The following is a 22,999-nucleotide window of genomic DNA, read 5'->3' on the forward strand; positions in this document are numbered from 1 at the left end:
CTTTCTGTTACATAAGCTTCCCCTCCCTATAGAAATACCAGAATTGCCGTATGCAGTGGGCCATGTATGCATGTGCCCTGTAGGTGCTCCATGTACTACACTGGAATGTAGTAGTTGGAATGATGGTGTTCCTTGCTGTCCAGCAGTGGTTAGTGCCTTCTGTTTCAGGGGAGGACAGGTAGTCATGGAACAACCTGCATCCAAAGAGTACTCTCTTTTACTCCTGGTATGAAAGGTTGGTTGTTGCTCAGCCTTGAAAGCTTACATATCTTACAGAGCTCTTGGGGATTTTTTTTTGTTACTTTTCTTTTGCAGGGCTTACTATTATAACTGGGTAGTCTTCTCACTATAAATATGTTCTGAAGCCACTGAGCCTGTGGTATATCTCCTAGAAACATTGTATCTTGTTTTGTGCACAGCTTTTCATTGTTGTTTTTTTTAAGTGTATTCATCCCATTTTATAAAGACCCTTTTAGTCTTAATCTTCTGTTGTTGAAATAATGTTGTGTCTTCTATATGGTTTTTTTCTTTTCACTTTTAAAAGCTGGGTTGGATGACATGATTAATTATTAACAAATTAAATTGGTATCTGTCCTAGCTGAAAGTTAAACTGGAATTTTGTCATTAAGGAAATGTAATTACATGTCAGCAAGAAGATTTTTTTTAAAAAAAAAATACCCACAATGTTTGTGATTAAGTTTGAACTGAGAACTTAGTACTGAAGTAGATCAGGCTTCTCAATTTGTTAATGGACTAGGACAATTTAAATCCTCCACTAAATGCAGAATGAGAGCTTCATGATAGAGGTAAAACTCCATTTAGAAAAGACTAGTAGCAGCGTAAGTAAGGTAGAGACACAGGAATGCATTCCACACCTTCAACTCTATTTTATAAAAAATCTGCTATGTTTTAAGGATTCACTCTAAAATGAGAGAGCTTAGCTTTTCACTAATCATAAAAATTATGAATTTGAACAATGTTGACCATTGCAGTGCTGATATGTTGTGATGACACCATGAAATGTATTGTGAGCAGAGTCTTTGTAGCATATTTACGGAGTGTTAATTCAGTTTCCCAGAAGAACAGACAGGGTTGTGTTTTGGTTGGGTGGCAGAAAGGTGGTAGCAGGAAAAGCAGTCAGGCCAAAGCTGTTACCTACTGCCAGATAAGTAGAAATGCTCGTTTTGCTTGACCTGACTTCCAGTAAACTTTGTCATAAAAAGTGGGGGAAAGAATGAGACATGACAGTGATTGATGAGTGCTGTTCATCTTCACTCCTCTTAATGCTTGCTAACACTTCCTTGGCAGTGTTGAGCTCTTGTCCACCCTGGCGTCCCCAGGAGATGTCAAGAGTTTGTTTCATCCTGTGCATGCCCCTGCCTCATGCTCCAAGAGAAATGAACTGTTGCTGGTTTGGAAGATATATGTAGAATCTACACTAGCCTCACCTGTAATAGCTCTGCACAGTGATCAGTGGAAATCCTGAAGTGCCCAGGAGACATAGATGATGCTGTCTCAGTTCTAGTCAGGGAAGGTAAAAAGCCTTTCCACGAATCCACAGAAACTGCCCATGGCCTGTAGCCCTGTGTCTGTAGCCTGTCCCGTTGGCCAATTCAGTGGGCAGGTTCCACGTGTCTTGTGGCGCAGTCTGTACGATTTGCTGTCTGATGGGACATGGCTGGTGCGTATGGATCCGGTGTGAGCCATCAGCTTTCTCTGAGCACTGTTGCTGCATCTGCAGGGTTGTTGAATTAAAGCAGCTGTGCTTTAAACAGCCACCCTCTGACAGAGAAACCTCAAGAGAAGTTGGTCAAGGAAAAATAATACTTGGCTTAACTGTGGAGTAACATGCAGGAGGTCATTTCAGAAGTAACTGTCTGAGGCACTAAATAATAATGACCACAGTATAATTGCATTCCATATCCTCAGGGAGAAAAAATACAGAGAACCAGAACAGAATTATAAGAAGTTGAGAATTTGAATTGCATGTGGGGCATTAGCAAGGAATTTTAGTTATAGTATTTTTACTTTTTCTGACAAAGTGACATCTTTATATATTATATGGAAGCTATTTAAGGTTATTAACAGAAGTCATAAATATTAAAGAATAAAATTAGAATCAGGGCTACAAAAAACAGAACAACGAAGATCAGTGGTTACTTATTTGATGAGGGTTATATTGCCAATGAGAAGAGCAACAGATGGCAGCATGCAGTGGGAGAAAGGTATTAATGCAGTTGAGGTGAATTTCCAGGAATAGCTGTCCACTAGTACTTAGAGACATAATGTAAAAACTGCTTCACTCAAAAATTCCAGTATTGGGGGAAACATTAAATTGTAGCTGCATGTACAGATGATATCAAAACTGATAAAATAGGTCTTCAACTGTCATATGGTAGTATTCTCTTGGGTTTCTAGTTTTAATATATTGCATTACTAATTGTTTATTAATAATATGGAAATTATCATGCACAAACTTAAATTGTCATTGTTAGAACTGAGGTTGATGGCATTATCTGATTTGAAATGGCTAAAAGTAAGTGTTATTTCATGAAGAAGCAAAATCAATTCAAGAAATCAATATTCAAGTTGTGTTGTAAAACAGTACCCCTGCTGAGGCTTAGAGGATTGGTGTGCTCTAACTGTGCTTGCATATTTTGAAATGCATATGCTTCTAATGCTTATTTTTCAAGGAATAAAATAGCAGAATTAAAACTTTCTCATAATATTTAGTACATTTAAATTATCTTTATTTATCCTTTATATATAGAAACTAATACTATTAGCTGTTAAGCTGCTTCTATTACGGCGTGAATTTTTGGAGCCATGCAGTAGATCATTAATCCACTTGAACTTTTTGCAAAAGCAGGGACACTTACTCTTTGTAATGTTAATGACATTGGGATGGATTTTGTAGCTTTGCAGTTTGCTTAATTTTTCTGCATTTCTTCCATTAACAAATGAAGATTGTGAAATAGTCAAATGAAGATTGTGCGGTAGAAAAAAAATAGTTCTCTATGTCGACTTGTGTTACATGGTTGGATATTTAGACAACATCTAGTTGCAAAGGCAATAATGTGTAAAATATTTTATTCTTTTATACTGATTGAATTGAAGATCAAGTCAAAAGAATTTTATTGCTGTTGTGTTGTTATACCTTCAATTTTGTTGGCTTTGTTCAATTTACAGTAAAAAGTTAATCCTGTCAGCTTCACTCTTTGCATAACAAGGGGGAATGGCATAATCAGATGAAGGAACAACAGATACAACTGCTGCTTTTGGCCCTGAGCTGGCTCACATCTTGACTGAGCCCTTTGGAGCCTTTAGTTTTGGAAAAGCTTGCTGACGGTAGCAGCACATGATGCAGCTGTGCTAGCTCCAGTCTGCAGGTGCTGTAGCTCATTCCCACAATGCTGTGGCTGTGTCAATAAGCTGTGCTGGTCCTGAGCTAAGCGGTTTGAAACCCACTACTGTGTCTCTGCATAGAGGTCATGGTATATCTATAATCCAGGTGACTCATCGTAAAAAGTGGGGAATTACTAGCAGTGGCTGTGGAACTGAAAGATGGTCTTCATTTTATTTTGCAAACAAAATTAAAAGCACTGTGCAGACATGGCATGAGTCCTACATTGCTATCACTTCTGTATCACACTCACTCAGTTGTAAAAAGATGGAAAATTTTGCTAACTCCTAGTCTGACAGCACTTTTCAAGACAGGTGATTGTGGTTTTTTTACCTACTTCTTCAAGAGGCAGTTTTGTTCAATGCATTCCTGTTATTATTGCATTATATACCCTTTCATACATATTTTTAAGCTGTAAGTTTAGCACCAGAAAAACATTGATACTTTAATGTAACAGAAAATGTGTTGTGTTAATTTCTTTTGTTCCTTCATTACATTACAGGTACTGTAAGAATTGAAATGTTCAGGAACATGCAAAATGCAGAAATCATAAGGAAAATGACAGAAGAATTTGATGAGGTATAGTATACAAATAGTTCTTTTAAAATTACAAAAGATATTACAATATACTTTTCTTTTAATATAAAAATGCAGTGGGCAAGAAACCAGTGGATAAGCAATGTCTCAGTATCAGAAATTGTACTGTCAAGCAAAGCAGCGATTTAAACTGGTGGATGAGGAATAACAAGCCAGCATGAGTTTTAGGAAAGAAGAATAATGAAACTCAAAAAGTAATAAAATAATTGGAAAAGGTAGTTATAGTCATTTATCTTGCAAACTCAGTGTTGTGGATTGAGTAGGCCCTGGATGCTGAAATACTGGTATGGAAAATTTGTGAATTAGCCAGTTTAAGGGCGTAAGTGTACTATCACAGCAGTGTCTCTTTGTGATCACTTCTAGATGGAATGCCAAGGCTGTGATTCAAAAAGTTAAGCAGGAGAGCTATGAAAATGAGCACTAGTGTTTTTCAGGATTTACTCTGCAAAATGTCCATCTTGTTCATGGCCTTGAACAACAAAACATTTAACTATATACTTAACAATGGCCATGTGAACGCTCCTTTTGATGTACTCAGGTATTCAGTCAGGGCTTTTGTGTACTGGTGGGATAAGGTACAGGGAATAAAATGTAGGTGTACAGTGACAATCAAAAGGATGGTATCAATTCATGCTACATTCTAACAGAATTAGTTTGACTTCTTAAAACATCACCTAACCAAAGTTAATGCAATGCAGTGAATTTTTGCTAGTGTAATTTAAAAGCAGAATTGGATATTGTCTTTAGTCTGGCCCCACTGTACAAAATAAAATGGCCACGGCACTGTCCAAAAGCCGAAGAACGCTGATTTTGCCCGAGGGAGGATTGTCCCACAGTTGACGGAAGAAAGTATTTCTCAAAAAAAAATTTAAAACAGTCAAAGTTTTTTCTCAAAGGAGGAAAAAACTCTTTTCCTTGTGACAGTATGAGTGTAGATATAAGCAACATATCTCAAAGAGTTAACAGTTACTGGTACGTAAGCTTTCTTTCTCCATTACCTAAAACTTTTCACAAGTTTTACAGTTCTAACAGAAAGTTTCCGTTCTAGCTTCTGCCTTTAACACTTGAGCGGATCTGTGAAAGAATTTGTGGGTTTTAGTACGAAAGCATGAAATTGTTAGTCTTAGACCACAACCTGGTGAATATTTTGAAATCTGGAATGAACTCGTACCCTGTTAATAGTCAAAAACATTTTAGAATTTTTTGCAGTTTTCCAATGTTCATATATCAGATGATCCCAGCATAGTAAGTTTATAATTGTTATATGGCCTTTTTAATGTTACATGTTAAATGACCTGTGTTCATACTGCTAGTCATAGTATTTCAGGTTGGCCTGTGCTTAGCAGGATGTCGTAGTCACAATAAAAGACCTGCCAAGATACAAGCTTTTAGAATAAGAGCAGCTTATATTACTGTTCAGGGTAAAACACATAATGAAACAACAAAAATCATTCTTGGTCTTCAGCAGGTTGTAGAATTGTGGTTGGTATAGCATTAGTACACTTTTTGGCCCTCTGTTTAGTGTCCACCACCTAAAAAGTCAGAACAACAATCGTTTGTTTCTGGGAGAGCTGTTGGTAGCAGACACCATTTCGCAGTGACAGTCCTTTGATTGAAGGCAGCTCAGGCTAGATTTGGCAGAGCTGCATGATCCTGCCCAACCTTTCTTCTCTTGCTGGAGAAAGGAGAAGAGAACGCAGGTAGATCTACTTCTTGCCTTCTTCCAGCAGTACCCTTGACTGTGCTCCCTGACTTGGTGCTGACCAACTAGACTGCTTCCTTGGGTTCATCCTGCCACTGGATTTCTTTATATTTTGTAAGTCTGTGTTAAACAATGAAAGAAAGGGAGTCAGGAGACGAACAGTGGTGGCTAGGCCGAGTGGTCATCTGTTTTTCTCAGTAAAGCACCACCATTTTCTGTACAGCTGGTAACAGCCCTCAGTTCTTCATTCTAAATTTCGCTGTTGCCATTTCACATGTAATACCTCTTCTAGTACCCTGGAACTCCTAAATCCCAGTGTCCATCCCTCCCATGGCATCCTGAGACAAAGCATTTGCCCAGGGCTGTTGCCACCAGAGCATTTCCCTTGCCCTGCTGTCCCCTTGTGCCCCTAAATCCCATGTCAGTCTGAGAAGGTAATGGTCTGACTGCGTGGGAGTGAAGGAGAAAGCTCGTGATGCTCTTGTGAAAATGTGGTAGTTTATCAGCCCATCAGAACCTACCTTCATTGTCATCTTTAGATTGCTATTTTCAGATGGAGGCTATCCCCTTGTTAGTGTATTTTCTTCCCTGTACCAAAACATACCTAAAATGCCAAGTCTTTTGTATCAGCTTAGGGTTGAAAGGGGCTAGTGCTCAGTGGTACATGTGTGTAGGTGATGTAAGGTACCTGTTGTCATATTTGTGACATGACAAATCATTTCTACAAGTCTAGAGCTAATAGGAAAAAAAAGAGAAAAGTACGTGTAGTATTAGCTAGGGCAAAATCTTAACATTATATTTGTTAGCACAGTATGCTGCCCAGAAAACATCTTCATCTCTATTGAGAAGTTCAGATTTGCTGCTTTCTTTACTTTATCAAGATTGTTGCACTGTTCTATCAGTGCTGCAGTAATCACCTGCCTGCTTGTCATGATTTCTGCATTTATGGCAGGGATTGAAGCATTGATTTTCCTCATCGTAAGTTGAAGAATGCTTGCGCAGGATTTAAATGATGGAAGTAACTGTTCATTGCTGCCACAAGTTCAGTTTGAGACAGGGAATTTTATGGACATCCATCGGCTGCACTATTTGGGTGCTTGGGTCATGAGTACAGGCATTTTGTAGATTAATTCCCTCATAATTCTTGTGCTAGAGTTAGCAGGTGAACAAAAACTTGTTTTGGTTTGAGTTTTCTAACCATTGGACCATGAAGTGTCATGTCAGTGTCACTGATATATCACATTTTTATTGGTTTTCAGGAATAAAACATCCAATAACATGGCTTTATTATAAATTTATTCTTCCAGTTTCAACCAGATGAGATGCTCTTGCTGCAGTCTTCATATGCTTTTCAAAACTGTTGTCTAATATGTAATTGTAAGTTAAAAATATGTCATACAAATGTGAGTAGTTACACACAAACTAGAGATTCTGAGGATCTGTTACAAAAAAAATTATGTATACATACCTAGAAATATATTTTATGTATGTAAATTCACATGCAGAGTTCCCACAGGTACTGTGCAGGCAGGGGCTTAGTCTGGAGATTATTTCTGAAAATACGGTGTAAACAGGGAGAAGAAAATGAGTCTGGGCTGTTCATATGGAGTTACTGTCAGGAAAACTCTGAGCAGAAAGCTTTAGCGTTTTAATTTCAGTCCTAAACTTGTATAAATGTGAGACTAATGCAGGGCTTGTATTTACATGGCAAGACACTGTACCTTGCTGAAATTCACTAGCAAGAGCATTAGGCATAAACAACAAATACCTGGAAACACAGGGCACAGCTAATGATACTGCTGCGTATTTTAGATTGTGTTTATCTGGGTTTCTACTACATAACACATTGGGCTGATTTACAGAAGTTCAGAGGACTCAGAGCAACAATTGAAAATGCCAGGAGATATCTTCATGCCAGGAGCTTTACAACCCTCTGATGTATTTTAAACTAAAGCTTCTATTTTTCTCAAATTGGACGTTCAAAGTTAGAAGTAAAGATATTGCTCGTTAAAATAATGCCATTTAGTATTCACTGTATGAGACAGTAAGGTCATCAAGACTGCCTTATAATTTTGTCTTTTTCTAACATTTGAGCACTTTGCAATTGTGGTTGGTTTTTTTAGTATGATTCAAATGTGTGTGACTTGGTTAAATTGGTAGGGTTTTTTTGCTGCAGGGGAATATAATTTATGAAGTTTAGGTAAAAGGTTATTTGATTACATCTCCTCTACGTTTATGTTACTGGCTTTATGTGGTTCAGTCTGGGTGATAAGTCTTGAGAGAATAAAAGTGCTTGTTCTTCACAAAAAACACAGAACAAATGTGTGCAAATGGATTTAACTTTGATACTGCTGACTTCTTATCTTGGGGGACTGATTCAGGATGGACCATTATTGCCTTGATGTTTTGGATAATCTGAAATTGGCTTACAAATCAGATCACCAGGGAGATTATCCAGATATCCAGTCTTTTTCACTGAAGAGGAAAAAAAGCATTTACTAACTTGAGGGAGGGCAGTCTCACTGAAACGCAATATTGCTTCAAGTGAGAATAGTAAGAGCAGAGTTGAAGAGGAGTTAAACAAATTGAGTGTTCACATGCGTGCTCCAATCTTGCAGTAATCTTGGGAAGAGGGGGTGTATGAAACTGTATGGGGTATATGAATATGTAGTAAAATCTCTACTACTTCTGTCAGAAGCAAAGTTTTAACCACTAGAAACAGGGTAAGTGTATAAGATCAAAGAAGGGCAATGTTTACTTTTGATAATATCTCAATTGTAAACTTGAGTAAAGCAAAGTTTGTGGGGAGGAGCAGCCAGTTGATTAGAATATTAGCATGAAGTTGAAGTGGGGATGGAGAATGACACAAACCTTCAATCACACAAACCTTTCTTTAGGTTTCGATCTTAAATACTTTGAAATATTCCTTTCTCATCCTTTCCCCCCACTTCCTAAGCCAGGACACAAGGAAAATAACTGAGTCTTGACACATATTTTGGACTGTACAGAGCTAATATTGCAAGTCTGGAACAGTTATAATGCAATCTTTGTAAAAACGGTTTCATGCCAACAAGCTTCTTTGTTTATTGAAGAATAATGTGTTTGTTTTTATTTGCTGTTCTCCATTGTCTTGAAGGAAAAAGGTGGTGTTTAGCATAGACTTTTAGACTGTGATGGCTACAACAACAATAAAATTAATGGGGAGACTTCTAATATTTCATATTTTCATTTTTTTTGTTGTTCAGGACAGTGGTGATTATCCACTTACTATGCCTGGGCCACAGTGGAAGAAGTTTCGATCCAACTTCTGCGAGTTCATTGGAGTGCTCATTCGACAGTGTCAGTATAGCATCATCTATGATGAATACATGATGGACACGGTGATCTCTCTTCTGACTGGTTTGTCAGATTCCCAGGTCCGGGCTTTCAGGCACACCAGTACATTAGCTGGTAAGTAAGCTAGCAGAGAGAAGAGTTTTTTCAAAGAAGTTGCTACTATTTGGCCACTTCGAGAATTACTCCTAATTTTTAGGTGGAATTTGACTAACACTGAGAACTCCAGAAAGCTTGATCAAATCCAAGTACTATATATGGTATAACTGTACTTAAAATATGCTTTTTTTGTTTGGAAAGGAGTATGTGGAGGCACTTAGTCTCAGAGATTCCTGGCATACCCTGTAAAGCAAGTGTGACATGCTTATGGCTTGTATTTTGTTATTAGGTGTTTGTTGTACAAAATGTCTTAATAATTTTGTATTTTAGAATACAAATTTATTTTAAATACCTGTCAAGAAAACTGTATTATCAGAGAATTTCAGTCCACCAGAAAATAAAGTCTGTGCCTTCACTCCTGAGAAGCATTAGGTTTGAGAGCACTGGGCCATAGTTGAAGGTCTCACTGTCTTCTAGCTCCAGCCGCTCGGCACCTTTCAACACAGCCACCTACAGCTAAGGAAAGCCCTGGGTGTATCATTGGATAGAAACAGGCTTTTCTAGCCTATTTCATCAGACCTCTATGAGATGTCTCCTGCAAGGTTGGATGGATTGCTCTCTAGAAGTCACTGTTTTTCTCTAGTTACAAGACCGTACTAGGGTGGCTGGCATGTAGGTGTCTAAAGCTGGTTATTTCAGGTGATACCTTTCTGCTCCTCTCATGTGCTGAAAATAGCTCTTATTGGAAGATTTTTCTCCCTACATTGATCACAGATCATGTCAAATATTTGAAGCCTCTGTAGGAGAAGTTTGTTATAAGTTGAATTTTTCTACTGCCGGTATTACTGATTTAGTCTTTCCACAACCCGCTGCTTAGAATTTTGTTCAGGTTTCCAAGCATAATACCCAGTGTCCAACAAATTCAATCAGAATTTCTTTAAAATTTCATCTCTTGCTATGAATCTAAGTAAGAGGCAGATTTCCAACGATATTGAAATAGCAGCTTCGGATTTGATTGGAGGCTGATTTTAAAACTGAAAACAAAAACCTTCAACTCACAGTGACTGAACTCTTTTGGAAACCTGTCACCTTGCATTCTTCATCTTACTTGGTTAACGGGATGGTAAAAACATGAATTTTGCAAGCATAAATTTCCAGGTGTACAGTTTGCCTCTACAAAGTCATTAATCAAAGGTGAACACTTTGAACTGCAGATAACTGGTTGGAAATCTGTGCCTGTTACTTAAATTGAGATGGAAATTGTGTTCATTTCCAGCTGATACTGTCTTAAATTCCAGGTGATTTTGATTTGCTGTTTGCCTAGACTGTGGTTGATGGGTTCACAGGAGAGAGATTATGGAGTGAGGTGTGCACTCTGGTCCCTTACATTGGTTGGTTCATCCTTGTGGGGGACAGATGTTTGGAAAGTATGAGAGGCTTGATTGAGAAGACAGGAAACAGCACCATACGTTAGAGACATCACTCAAAACCTGTCCTGTCTGGAAGAAATAGTTACTGCCATTTGGAATGGATTATGCAGCCAGAAATTTCAAGCAAGTGTAAGCGAATGCTAAAGCCGAGGTTCATCACCACTAGCTTCAGCTCTTTAAGCCGCTGCTGGCTTCTTGCATTACATATATATGTATCTGGTGCTTACATTAGGAATAGGAGCTGTCAAAGATCTCCAGCATTTTCCAGTGATAATACATGCCATTTATTTAATCGTTTATTTGTTTTAACAAGTTTGAGAGCTTTTGATTTGATTCTGAAAATTTCCTTCAAGCTAGTTTTTGCACATTTAATTATATCGCTGTCCTGCAGAGCAGAGGTCAGCATGATGCCATGGAGCTCAGTCTCAATAAAGTCATAGGAAAACACATTTTTAGAATTTAATTTATTCTTGAAATAATGTTTTTGAGGTCTTTGTTTTCAGTTTTCCTCTGTGCTAGCCAATTTGAATGAGAAATGATTCACTATAGTGAGAAACTTAAGGCAAGAAGTACGTGTCGGTGCTTCTAGAGTTACCAGCTTTGAGCAACAGCAAGATAAGACAAAGAGTTACCCTAACAATAGCGTCACTTCTCCATTTCTGTAGTTGCTTTTCTACCTTGAAGACAACGCTGCATATTTAGCCAGAGAGGATGTGATAGTTTGTTATATTATTTTGCTGTTTTCAGTATTGTAAATTGTGATATGCCATGTAACCACACAGAACATGGGAAAGACCCTTATTACTATTTTTGTGAAAGTAAATTAATATGGTAAAATAGATGTAAACAATGTTATATCCAGTATGTGTGAAAATGCATATAAAGGGGTAGATAAATTTTTAATTGTATTTTTATGCAACTATACACTTGACTTCAGTGCAGTGTCAGACTAAGTTTCAGAGAAACTGTGCTGTGGTCCCTTGTAAATTGAGTAATCCTCAGAAGCTGTTGGTTAAGAGTTGCCCTTGGTATGGAAACATCTATAATGATACTTTTCAGTAGAGAAATATGTGTAACTCCATAGTAACTGGCTTCGTAGTGTACACTGATCCTGCAGATTCGCATGCTTGCTCACTGACCTTACACGCTCAGAACTTGCATAATTTTCTGGAGAAGGTGGCAAAGAACGTTGCCTGGAGCACAATGTGGTATATGTACTCTCTTTTGTGATCTTTAGATGAGCCAAGTGTCCTGGGTATTGTTGGGTGGGAAGTGCCTTTCGAGATGGCTTTGTGTGAGGGTCGAGTTGGTTATTTTCTGTGAGTATGGATCTGCTAGAGGAAATATTTTTTTAGCTCTGATGAGCGGTAAAGAGTCATATTCTGTCTTCTGCCTTTGCAGCTATGAAGCTTATGACTGCTCTTGTGAATGTTGCCTTAAACCTGAGCATTCATCAGGATAATACACAGAGGCAGTATGAAGCTGAGAGAAACAAAATGATTGGCAAAAGAGCTAATGAAAGATTGGAGCTGCTGCTTCAGAAAAGAAAAGAGGCAAGTGAAAAGATGATTATTTTTTTCCTGGTTCATGTGTGTTCCCTCCAACAGAAAGACCAGGGTGGTTTGTGACTTGAGTTACCATAGTGAGAAACAAGCAATTAGTTCTGCAGTTCTGTTTGTGTGATCTCAAGCATATTACTTGGGTTACATTTTAAAATCCTGTATTAACACATTCAGTTGACTTTGTGTGCTGTTCTGCACGCGGAGGATAATTTCTATTCTCAGGCTTGTATATATGACCAGGGAGGAAGAAAATTAAGTCTCGAGTTATAAGTAGTAACTGTTTTGATTATGCAAAAAGATTCTGAAAAGAGGATCACATATAGTTCCTCACTACGCTGCCCATTTCTCCCTTTGATCACTGCAATTATTACATAGTGTCTCATTAGTACTTCTTTTTGTAGCCACTTTCAAGAAACACTGGAGTGGGGTCTATAGCACCTGGTCTCAGGGAGAAGAAGCTAGGGAGACGTTAAAGTCACTTTTAGTAAGTACCAGTTTGGCATTAGGTGAGCAAAACCATTAGAGGGTTGCTGTAATCATCCCTAAATAAAGTATTATATCCCAGGAAATTCAGTTTTAGAGTTGTACTTAAAAGAAATTTGAAGATGACAAGTAGAAAATTAATACATAAACACCCAGACAGCCATAATCCGTAAAGATACAGGATTGATTGAAAATCTGAAGTATATATGACAATTTAAATTGATTATTTTTAATATATTAGTTTTTAATCTATTTCCTCCACCACTGTTTTACTCCAAGGCAAATTAAGGAGGTCTGGGTGCTTTACCTGTGTGCACCTTGGATTTGTTTAGGTATGACTGGCTCAAAATTGCTTGACTTTATAGTCTTTGTCTGGGGATAATTACAATTATGTATTTTTATTTTACCCCTGTGATCTGTAACACAATTTTACTTGGCTTTCATAATTCTTAAAAGTTATGCATTAAGGTACAAAGCAAGAACAATCTCTCCTGCCCAAACTGCAAGAGAAACATTTTAAATTAAATATTAAATTTAATGCAGCCTGAAAGCATTTAGAAAGCAGAATTGCTTTGTTAATATAGCTGGAGCATGGTTTCTCTTCCACATTTGTGGGTTGTTGCTTTGAATTTCCAGAGAAGGACAAAGTCACTAATTACACTGATTAACTTGATTTAGTATCTCTGTGTCTAAGGACATCTTCTGTCCCGGTTTCTTCAGCTGTTCTTTTCAATGTCTTTTGGAGATGCAGTATCTAATTGCTCTGGGGAGACTTGGGAGCCATGATGCCCAGGCTAGCAGGGGGCTGTGGAACCCTGAAAGGAGAATGGACATTTAGCAAACCTGAACTTCTGATACATGTGGTCAGGCTCTCTCACATCACTACTCACTATAATCACAACGTGGCACAGGAGTAAGCCAGAGAGGCGTGGTGGTGACTACGTCCTCAGGTACATGGTGTTAAACATAGTAGGGGGGACCCGTACAGAGGAGGTTTATTAGGATTAGATGGCATAATGGCTCTGTGTAAGAAGTCCCAGCGTAATGCTGTATATTTCCCTGTTTAAATATGCTGAATTTGCAGTAGTATTCTGTGCTGGCACTTTCTTAGTTGATTCTTTTGATGTAGTGCCATCATAATAAACCCCCATAAGCACATACAGTATCTTCATGAAGTTGTAAAGGGACAATTCACAAGCTAGATGTGGCAAATTAACCTGAAGTAGAAGAGATGAAACACTTGCTCTGAAGTGTTCCGTTCTCCTGTCATCTTTGACATGCCTAATGTGAGAGCAGTGCGTGAAGGTCTGTTCTCGTCAATGAGATTTTCAACTAAACTGGATGATTTATATAGCAATCTGCCACAGAATAGAGGAAGTTTTGTTATAGTTGCTGCCAGCAGTAACTCAAATTTTGTGCTTGTCATACATGCCTTTTTGAGCTTCACAAAATGCTCACAGAATCAACAGAAGAATGCTTCCCTTATTTTTACTTAGGTTTAAAGGGGATGAGCGTTATATCACTTTTGCGTTGGAAAAAGCAAGAATCTGCAGATACAAATGCTCTGTCAAGATGCCCACAGTTAAGCACTCAAATTGAAGTACATGATCTAAGCAGCAATTACAGTTTTGGAGAAAATTCTGATTTTTCAAAGAATTACTAATTCATTACTGAATCTAAATTTCATGTGAGAATTGTATCTTTCAAATGTTAGCACACAAAAGCAAAAGGGATCTTACATGGACCTACTGAATCTCTGATTCTGCTTGTACACCAGCTCTGCCCCAGCACCTGGGTCTTTAGGTCAGTTATGTAGCCGATAACTTACCGTGTTTATAGCAAGCTGTAAATTGCATGCAGAAAGAGGGAGGAAGCAGTCCATGCTATCCCCTCATCTGTGCCACTTAGTCTTGTAAGGTGCTGCTCCATTTTGCACTCAAAGAAATGTCAAAGTACCCTTTTCTTCAGTATTTTAATCTTATCATGGCTCAGGAAGTTCAGTCTCTCCTACATCTCCTTTGTGGTGTGTTTCTGGATTAACAATTCATACCCAGAGTTCTCAGGGAGCTTCCCAATGCCTTTTCAGGGCCTCAGTAGTTTTTCAGAAAGCCTCCCGAGGCTTCTTGGTCCGTTCCCATCCTCATTTGACTCCACAGTCTGTGAGCGGTGGTCCTTAGCCCCATGTTTCTGTGGATGTTTGCCTGCCTGTAGTCTGTGAAGGCAGCCAGCTGAGGAGGGGTTAGAAGTTGGAGCTGCCTTTTGGGTTGTGTATTCTTGAACAAGCATTTAGTCTGTGCACGTTTGGGTTGAGCTGATGCTGAAAATAGTGCTTCTCCCAGAAGCCATGTCTAAATGTGCTTCTTTTGTGTACCGGCCTTTTGGTATAGGCAGAGCTGGTGGGCTCCCAACTTCTCCCTTTGTACATAATCCCTTTTACTATGACATTAATTTCTTTGGCAGGGGCTTGACAACTTAGTCAAGACCTCTCAGTACCCCGTATGCAAAATGGAGGCAGCATCTCCTTACATTTTAGGAAACTGGGAGACTTAACTTACTGAGTTTCGTAAGCTGCTTTAGACCTTATTTGGAAGATACTTAAGAAATATTTACAAACATGGCTTGAAAAATATAAACCCCTAGGTGAAAGTGTTTATGAGTTCATACTATGCAGGAAGTCAAAACAGCTGATCGTAATGCTTCCTCTGGCTTTAAGATGTTTTATCTGTTAAATATGTATGTCCATAATTATACAGGTTTTGTTATTTTATGCATATATTCGCTCTGTGCTAGCAAGGCTCTGTTGTGGTTTTCATACTGAAAATGTGGAAAAATTTACATTCACTCATATTGTGGTATTCTGCTTTGGCATTAAGAAACACCTTGATGGAAGAATGATGGGGTTTGAGTGTAACAGCAGTTCTGCTCCAAAAGCTGTTTGTATAAAATTATTGTCATCTTATTTAACAAAGCTGCATTTTGGTGTAATTAAGTCATACTTATTTAGTTTAGTACAAAAGCTGATAATATAAGAATACTTTAATTGATTCCAAGATGTTCCTTTAGAATGTGTTAACATATTCATTGACGCAAAGTATTACAAGATGTGATTGTATTACGCAGGAGCTTTGAAGTTTTATTTAAAGAAGTCTTATATGTAAAAACATGCTCATGACACCTTTTTCATTTGGGTTTGGTTTGTTTTTTGCAATCTAAGACCTGGATGTCAGGTATGCTCCAATGTCAAGCACCCACGCTCTGATTATGGAAAGCTTCCTGATTAAGAAGCTCAGTTATCATGGGTGCTGAAGTTAAAGCAACTGACACTTGTACTTAAGATTGAGAACGTCTTTAAGTACTTTCCTGAAATAGGACATTGAATTTTTCAGAGGGGTTTGCTTATCTGTAACCAGCTTTGTTTCTGCAGCTGTCACTCGCAGTTCTATATGTTTAACCATCACTGAACATGTAGTTTCTACTTGTCTAAATTTCAGTAGCAAAAAAAGGTCATGACCACTTCAGAGGACTAATATGAAACTAAATTTCTTGATATTTGTAGAGAATGTAGACTTTCTTCCATTAAGGCATTGCATATATATATGTGTATATATGTATGTATATGCACACAATATAAGCATGTGCTAGAAAAGTAGAAAATGACAAATCTACTAATACCTTTAACTAAGTGCTCTTCCATGGTCTTCTAATGTTTCCCAATAAGGAATTGTAGAATATCAAATTATAATAAGCAGTGATCTTTTATTTTTGTTTTGTTTTGTTTCAGCTACAAGAAAACCAAGATGAAATCGAAAATATGATGAACTCTATTTTTAAGGGTATATTTGTTCATAGATACCGGTAAGAAAATGCATGTTACAGTAGATTCTGCTAACAAAGTATAATCATAAATAATGTCAAGTGCAGTTTCTGTGTTGATTTTTCTTCTGATGTAATATTCTAGATACCACAAAAGCAGTATCAAAACCACTGAAGTTATGGAAAAAAATATAAGTGTAACACCTATTAATTACACAGCAGAGCCATCCACACAACTTTATTGTAGTTCAGTAAAACAGCTTTAAAGAATTGTGGGAGTCATGGAATTTGCATCTTTGTGTTTTGAAAAGAAAAGTTGTCCAAGATGGGAGCACAAACATGACATATCTTAAGAATGATCAAATGATCACTGTGTATCCTAAAATGGCAGGTTTGGTTGCTGAGTGCCTCTACTCTGCATTTCCTTTTGTATGTCTTAGGTGTAAATAGAATATTTCTGATGCTTCCACCATATATACTTTAGCCACAGCTGCAACTTTACTTTAGGCTTTTTCCTCTTTAAATTACATAAAGGCAAGCAAAAGCCTTAATTCTGGTTAACATGTATTTTTTTGTTCATCAATTGTTTTGGACGTTTGTAGCAAGAACGTTAAAAAATAATTGCAGTGACATGTGTGCACTTCTGTTTATTTTAGCATTGTGCAAATCAGTAGATTTGGCCTGGTGCATGCTGTTTTGGAGTGTGGTTTATCAGAGAGCGGTAGTCTTTTAAAATAGATTTAAGGTTGTTTTGCATCATAAGATACCTCAGAGCATCTGCAGCATTTCGGTGTAACCAGCTCTTTAAATGTTAATTGACTTACTGAAGTCAAAAGATAAAATTCAAGGATACTAAACTATGCAATTAACCTTTCAGATTTAAATTCTCGTGTAAAACTTTATAATTTATGAAATCTTTTAGACAAGTGGCAGAAAACAAGAAAGGGTGTATGAGAAGAGGGTTAGAAGGTAAAGAAGAGCCCATAGTTCAGTTGAGCAGAGGGATAATTGTAAATATGGAGAAAAGCGTGTAGGAAAACTGGAAGGGGCTCGTGCTAAGAAATATGTGAGCGTGAACAACACCATGGAGTTGGAGTGTGCATCTTCAGTACCCAAGCATGATACTTGAAAGTTTATAGTTTATGGTCCGTAAGCCTTGCGCTGCTTGGCACCAGAAGGATGAGTATACAGAGTCTGAGTTAGCTCAGTATAGCACTCACAGTATTTTGTTATGAAAGTACCTTTTGTAGTGCATAGGTAATAAGTTTGAAGAAATTAAGTGCAAAGAGTTTTTATCCCTCCAGAATTTAGGGTGTTGTAGCAAACAAGAAGTCACTTTAAAATGTTTTCCTAGTAGCTCATTTCTTGCATGGTATTGGAAAAACTCTACCGTTTGGTGGTCTGCATGCTGTTCCTTTTTTTTTTCTTTTTTCTATATAAATCCTCCTTTTGTAACCACAGTTTCTTTTCATGCCTCCTGTCACCATTAGTAAAGCCCTGATTCTCAAATATTGCTGTAACAAGGGAGAGGCCAAATAAATAAACACTGCTTGTCCATGCCCTGAAAAAAAGATGCCCAGGCTGACACTATTAGACCACTGAAGAATCTGGTAATATTGGTCAAGTCGTGGTGTGCTCTGAGCAGGGTGAGTGGCACCGCTTCTGCCACGGTTTAGAGAGGATCAGAAAAAGTAACTGCTTCCAGGTCTGCCCCAAAAGCCACTTGTGTGAGGAGTCATCATCCGTCTGGCTTCCTTAACCTCTGTGAAGCTCCTAAGAGAGTCTGTTAGAGCATACACCCAAATATGAGTAATCTGCAGGCAGCAGAGAACATACATTCAAATTTCTGTGGTCACAGCTGTGCAAGAGCATATGGGGGAAAAAATACCTCTATTAAAACCAGCTAATAGAAGACAAAACCAGGACTAGGAGGGAGAAAAAAAGGAGAGGATTTCAAACTACTACCTGCTCCCATTATGTTTCTTAAGCATTCCTTCTCTCAAATAGTTCAAATGATTTATAAACTTGACATCATTTTACAGTCCTTAGACTATGTACAAGCGGTAATAATTTCAAAAGAACGTTATTTTAATTATTCCTAGAGAATAAATCCCTTCCCATAATGTGATTCAGACTGCCACAGTGATTCATGCTTAGTGACCTTTGTAATTTAAATAGGAAGTGCTTGATCTAAACAAAAAGCCCAAAACTCTTTCATTCAGAATGTAGCTGTCTTCCTTTTAGTAAGCTAGCCTAGCGGTAAGGTTACATCTTTCTGTAGATAGGCTGCCAATTTACTGGAAGATTGCAATGCTCACGTCTCACATTAAAAAAAAAAAAAAAAGATTTGCAGAAATAAATGAACAGTTTTCTGGTTGTAATGTTAGTCACATTAGTTAGTAACAGCACTTTTGCTCAAATATTGCAATATTCTTAATAAATACAGAGGAGATGTACCTACCTTACTGCATTTCTCCTTATCTCTTTTGTGAATCACTTTTTCTGACTTTTTTTTGTGTGTTGCTTTATGACATATTTTGTTGTTCATTGATTCTGGGTTTTGTCACCTTTAAAACTGAAAGCTGGCATCAAAGGAGAGATGTAAGAGTAAATTCAGTTAAGAGTCAAGTTGCTGAGCTCATGTTGGTGTGTGTAAAAGAGCGGAGATGGTGACTGTGGTAAATAGGACTGCAGGGCCATGAGGGTAACCGGACTCAAGAGTAAGTTGTCCAGAGCAGGGGAAGAGTATCAGTTCTTGGAAATACTAAAAAATTGATTGTACAAGGCATCGGTAGGGGCTTGGATGTGGTGATGTTCAGAGGTCCTGATCACAAAACAACCAGTTTTGTGTCTGTATGAATAACAACTTTGGTGTTTAGTAATGAGATGCTATATATTTGTGGGTCAGGGATCTTAAAAGTAATCTTTTTTTGTGTGTCTGAAATTAAACAAGCTGAGAATTGCTTGCAAGGTACATGTATATTAAAAAAAAAAAAAGGGAAGGGAAGCCTATTTGTTCATTTCAGTTATATCTGCATATCAGAGATTACTTTGAATCTAGGATTATTGGCACATAGCTTCTCAGATGTAACAAGTATTTATAAAACATTCTTCACTCTCTGCTGTTATCTGAGATGTCAAAATTTTGGTTTTGCTACTTCCCTGCATGTCCGTTTCACTTCCAGAGGGTAAGATTCAGAGAATTTTTATTCAAGACCTACTTCATATCTTTGTTTTGAATGGTCAGAGAGCTGTTCCTCTGGATGTGGATGTCCAGCAAAACAGAACTATTGCAGTTTTAACTTCAGGCAGATCTGAATGGGGATCCTCAGACTGATGGACATGATGCTTTTGTGAATTTAAGCAATGCAGTGAGACTGTCCTGAGGTATTATGTTGGCAGTACTGATAATTAAGGTAAAACTTGCCAAATGTAGATGCTGTCTTTATGGAGAAGATGTTTGTCTCCTTCCAAGGTGCTGCTTTCCCTCCTACTGAGTAAATAGGATGATGGTGACAAGTTACGTGTGAGTTCCACTCTGGGAAACAAGTGTTGCATGAAACAAAGGGAGAGGGGATATTAGGTGAAAGTCTGGTGAGGAAGCAAGTAAGAGACCAAGATGAATAAAACCAAGTCAGTATAGGGAAATGAAAATCCAGACAAAACTATAGAAAAATCCTTTTTCCTCCCCTCTAAATGTGTTACCCAAAGGTGGTGAAACATGTATCTCACGTGACAAGAAAATGCATTATGTTTTTATGTATGTTGAAAAAACAGAATAGAAAGAAGAGACTATTTGTCACTTATAGGCATAAAAAAAGAGAAAGACACGAAGTTACGTCTTTGTACCTAAATGCGTTTGAGCTTAATATTAAGTTTAAAAACACATACTTCTCTCTTTCCTACAGAGCCATGTATCATACTTAATACAAGCAAAGATATTAGTGTGGTAGGTCTTTGAGGAACACTGGTTTTAGAGATACGTAGAGCTTCATCTTGAAATTCAAGTCATGTTTTCAAACAATACAATTCCTTGGTCGCAAGAAGGTTGGATAATCAGCTTAGTAACACGTTATTGAAATAGCTATTTAAGTAGCACTCTGTGTGGAATTACTTAGAAACGGGAGTGCTGCTTACCAGCCTCTCCCAGGAGTGGGATATGCAGTGACCATTCAGCGGAATTTTTGGAAGTGAGCTCTGCACTCTCATTTTTCTTACCCTTCTTCCCATATGGGGTTCCAATTCAGCCCCAGAGATGAGAGAGTTATAGAAAAAAAGTAGAAAAGACATTTTGTCCAGTTCTCCTTATAACCACATCTTCCTAATATTTAGAAACTGTCAAGCAGTACAAGACACAGGTGTAATTTAGTCCAGTTGGCAATAGTGTATTACTGTAGAGCTGCACCATTTCGTGTCCCTTGAGTGGGAATTTGAGATTCCATCTCAAAGAACACCAAAGGCAGGCAGGTGAATGACCCTCGTTTCTGTCTTTGTTAGAAAGTTTTCTCATAAACTAACTGTTATCCCAACCCTTTGACTGAAACATCTTTTTTTTCTGTTCATAACCATTTTGCATGTCGAGTAACAACTACCATGTTCTTCTGAAAGTTATCATCTTAAGCAAGATGTGAGAAGCAACAGCTCCAGTGGTTATATTGGGCAAGCAAACATGCAGTAGGAGTGTAGCCAGGCATCCTTTGGAGCTTCAGGAAGTCTTGAAGTGAAGCAGTTACTGCGCTGCAGGTCATCTCCATCTCTTGCCTTGGGTGTTTGTCCTCAACGCTGGTAACACTTCTCAGAATTTAAGCATCCATTTCAGTGCAGATCAGCCAGGTTAGCTTAAATTGCTTTCAGTTTTGGTCTAAACCTAAACGAGTTTGTGATCAAACAGACTGAGAGAACCCTGGAGTTACAAATGGCAGCCACTCCAGCAAGACCCAGAGGAGCATACTGGTCAACACCTGACATATCCCAATTAGCCGTTATAGACTCTGTGTTTCAAGGTCCTAAATACTTTTGGCCTTAATCAAAATACATGAGTATAATTTGGCATGAAATATATGCTGAAGTGGCACTAGTGAAACCTATTTCTTGGCACTGTTTGCTATGGTTTGTCCTATGTTTTATGGGCCTGCCTCGTCAACTCAAAATTTTAAAAGGAACAGTAAATTTCTTACCTGATGTCCTTTTGTCAAATCTTCTTTACAAAATTGAATCATGGGGGGCCTCTTTACTAAGAGCAGGAATGTAGGTTGTGAATTTTGCTGCAAAGAGTTATGCGAAGTGTTTCCCATTCACCACATAGACATTACTTGGTAGTTTATGCTGAAAAGAAGGATGTGTCCAATATTTGAAGATCCAGCATTAATTTTAGTTTCCGTGCTGGACTAGATTCTGTTTCTTTCTAGAATTATTTGGCAAGTAATACAAATGTGTGTCACTAATTTATAATTAAGATAATTAATAATGCATTATTTATTCCAAAAGTACTTCCAATGCTGGTATGGTTAGTGTTGATATGTTCTCATGTCATCCACAAATAGTGTATATTTTCAAAGAAACTAAACAATTCAAGTGTGTAAAAAGTCTTAAGAATTGTAGCTAAATACCAGGCAGTTGATGACATGCTTAGCAAAGGTATACAGGCTTTTTGGCTGTATCATGCGTGTTTGATACAGCATCATATGGGCATGGAATCTGCGTTAGTGATTCTTGCAAGAAGACAAGCGATTCTTATTGGTAATACAGTTACCTGGAAGATGGTGATGGATTGGGAAATAGGTGTCTCACAAATTCTTCTGACTCTCCAGCAAACTGAGTCTGTTTGCTCGTCTCACATGCTTTATGCATGATTCTTTCCCATTTTCAATTACACTGAAGATGTTAAGTTCTTATACTAAATCTTGTAATTAGTTGAATAGCTTTATTCTTCCTTTTTTCCTTTTTTTTTTTTTTTATGATTATAAATAGCAGCTTGGAGTGAGTGTTTGTCCATAGTGCCTAGAGATCCCTGAGAAGCTTTTGAATCAAGAATCAGTTTTTCACTGTCTGCCTAGGGAAGCCCAAATGCATTCTTACAGAAAAGATAAATTTTCCTGATTTTTGGCTGGCTGTGCTGCATGATTAAATAGCTGTTGACAGTTGGGTTCTTTTTGAGATTGCCACTAAATCCTTCCAAAATGCTTCACAGTTAGTAAATTTATAAGGTGGTGAAATAACCTACTTGGATGTGAGGACTGTCATCCCCTAGTGGAAGTGTCTTCATGGCTGTTTTGTGTTGCTGCATATGTGGATCCCCCTACTTTTTTTTTTTTTTTTGATTCATGTTTATTGGTCTTTTAGACTGTTCTTTATGTCTTGCGTTCTGATTCCTTCTAGCTAAATTTTGTTTTTAAAATAGTTTAAAAATAATTCCATGTAAGAGAATTGCTAATCTAGTTTGGTATAAGTAATATACAATTATATATATATATATATGAATATATTAATAATTTTAATTAAAACTTGTCTTGTGACTCCATTCCCCATATTAAATGCAGGTTTTACAGTGCAAACCTTTGAATGTAGTACTTTAGCA

General features: G+C 37.7%; 1 protein-coding gene across 5 annotated transcripts in view; it reads left to right on the forward strand.

Annotated features, from left to right (window-relative positions):
* STAG1 (STAG1 cohesin complex component) overlaps window positions 1-22,999 on the forward strand; it is a 199,788-nt gene that overhangs the window by 101,156 nt on the left and 75,633 nt on the right. For all 5 annotated transcript variants that reach the window (XM_056358368.1, XM_056358371.1, XM_056358369.1 and 2 more), the window contains 4 exons: window positions 3,906-3,982; window positions 8,948-9,152; window positions 11,966-12,117; window positions 16,391-16,464. In XM_056358368.1, coding sequence (XP_056214343.1) covers window positions 3,906-3,982; window positions 8,948-9,152; window positions 11,966-12,117; window positions 16,391-16,464 — 508 coding nt within the window. The remainder of the gene's footprint in view (window positions 1-3,905; window positions 3,983-8,947; window positions 9,153-11,965; window positions 12,118-16,390; window positions 16,465-22,999) is intronic.

This window comes from Falco biarmicus, chromosome 13 (assembly GCF_023638135.1).
Source record: "Falco biarmicus isolate bFalBia1 chromosome 13, bFalBia1.pri, whole genome shotgun sequence".
Taxonomy (NCBI): Eukaryota; Metazoa; Chordata; class Aves; order Falconiformes; family Falconidae; genus Falco; species Falco biarmicus.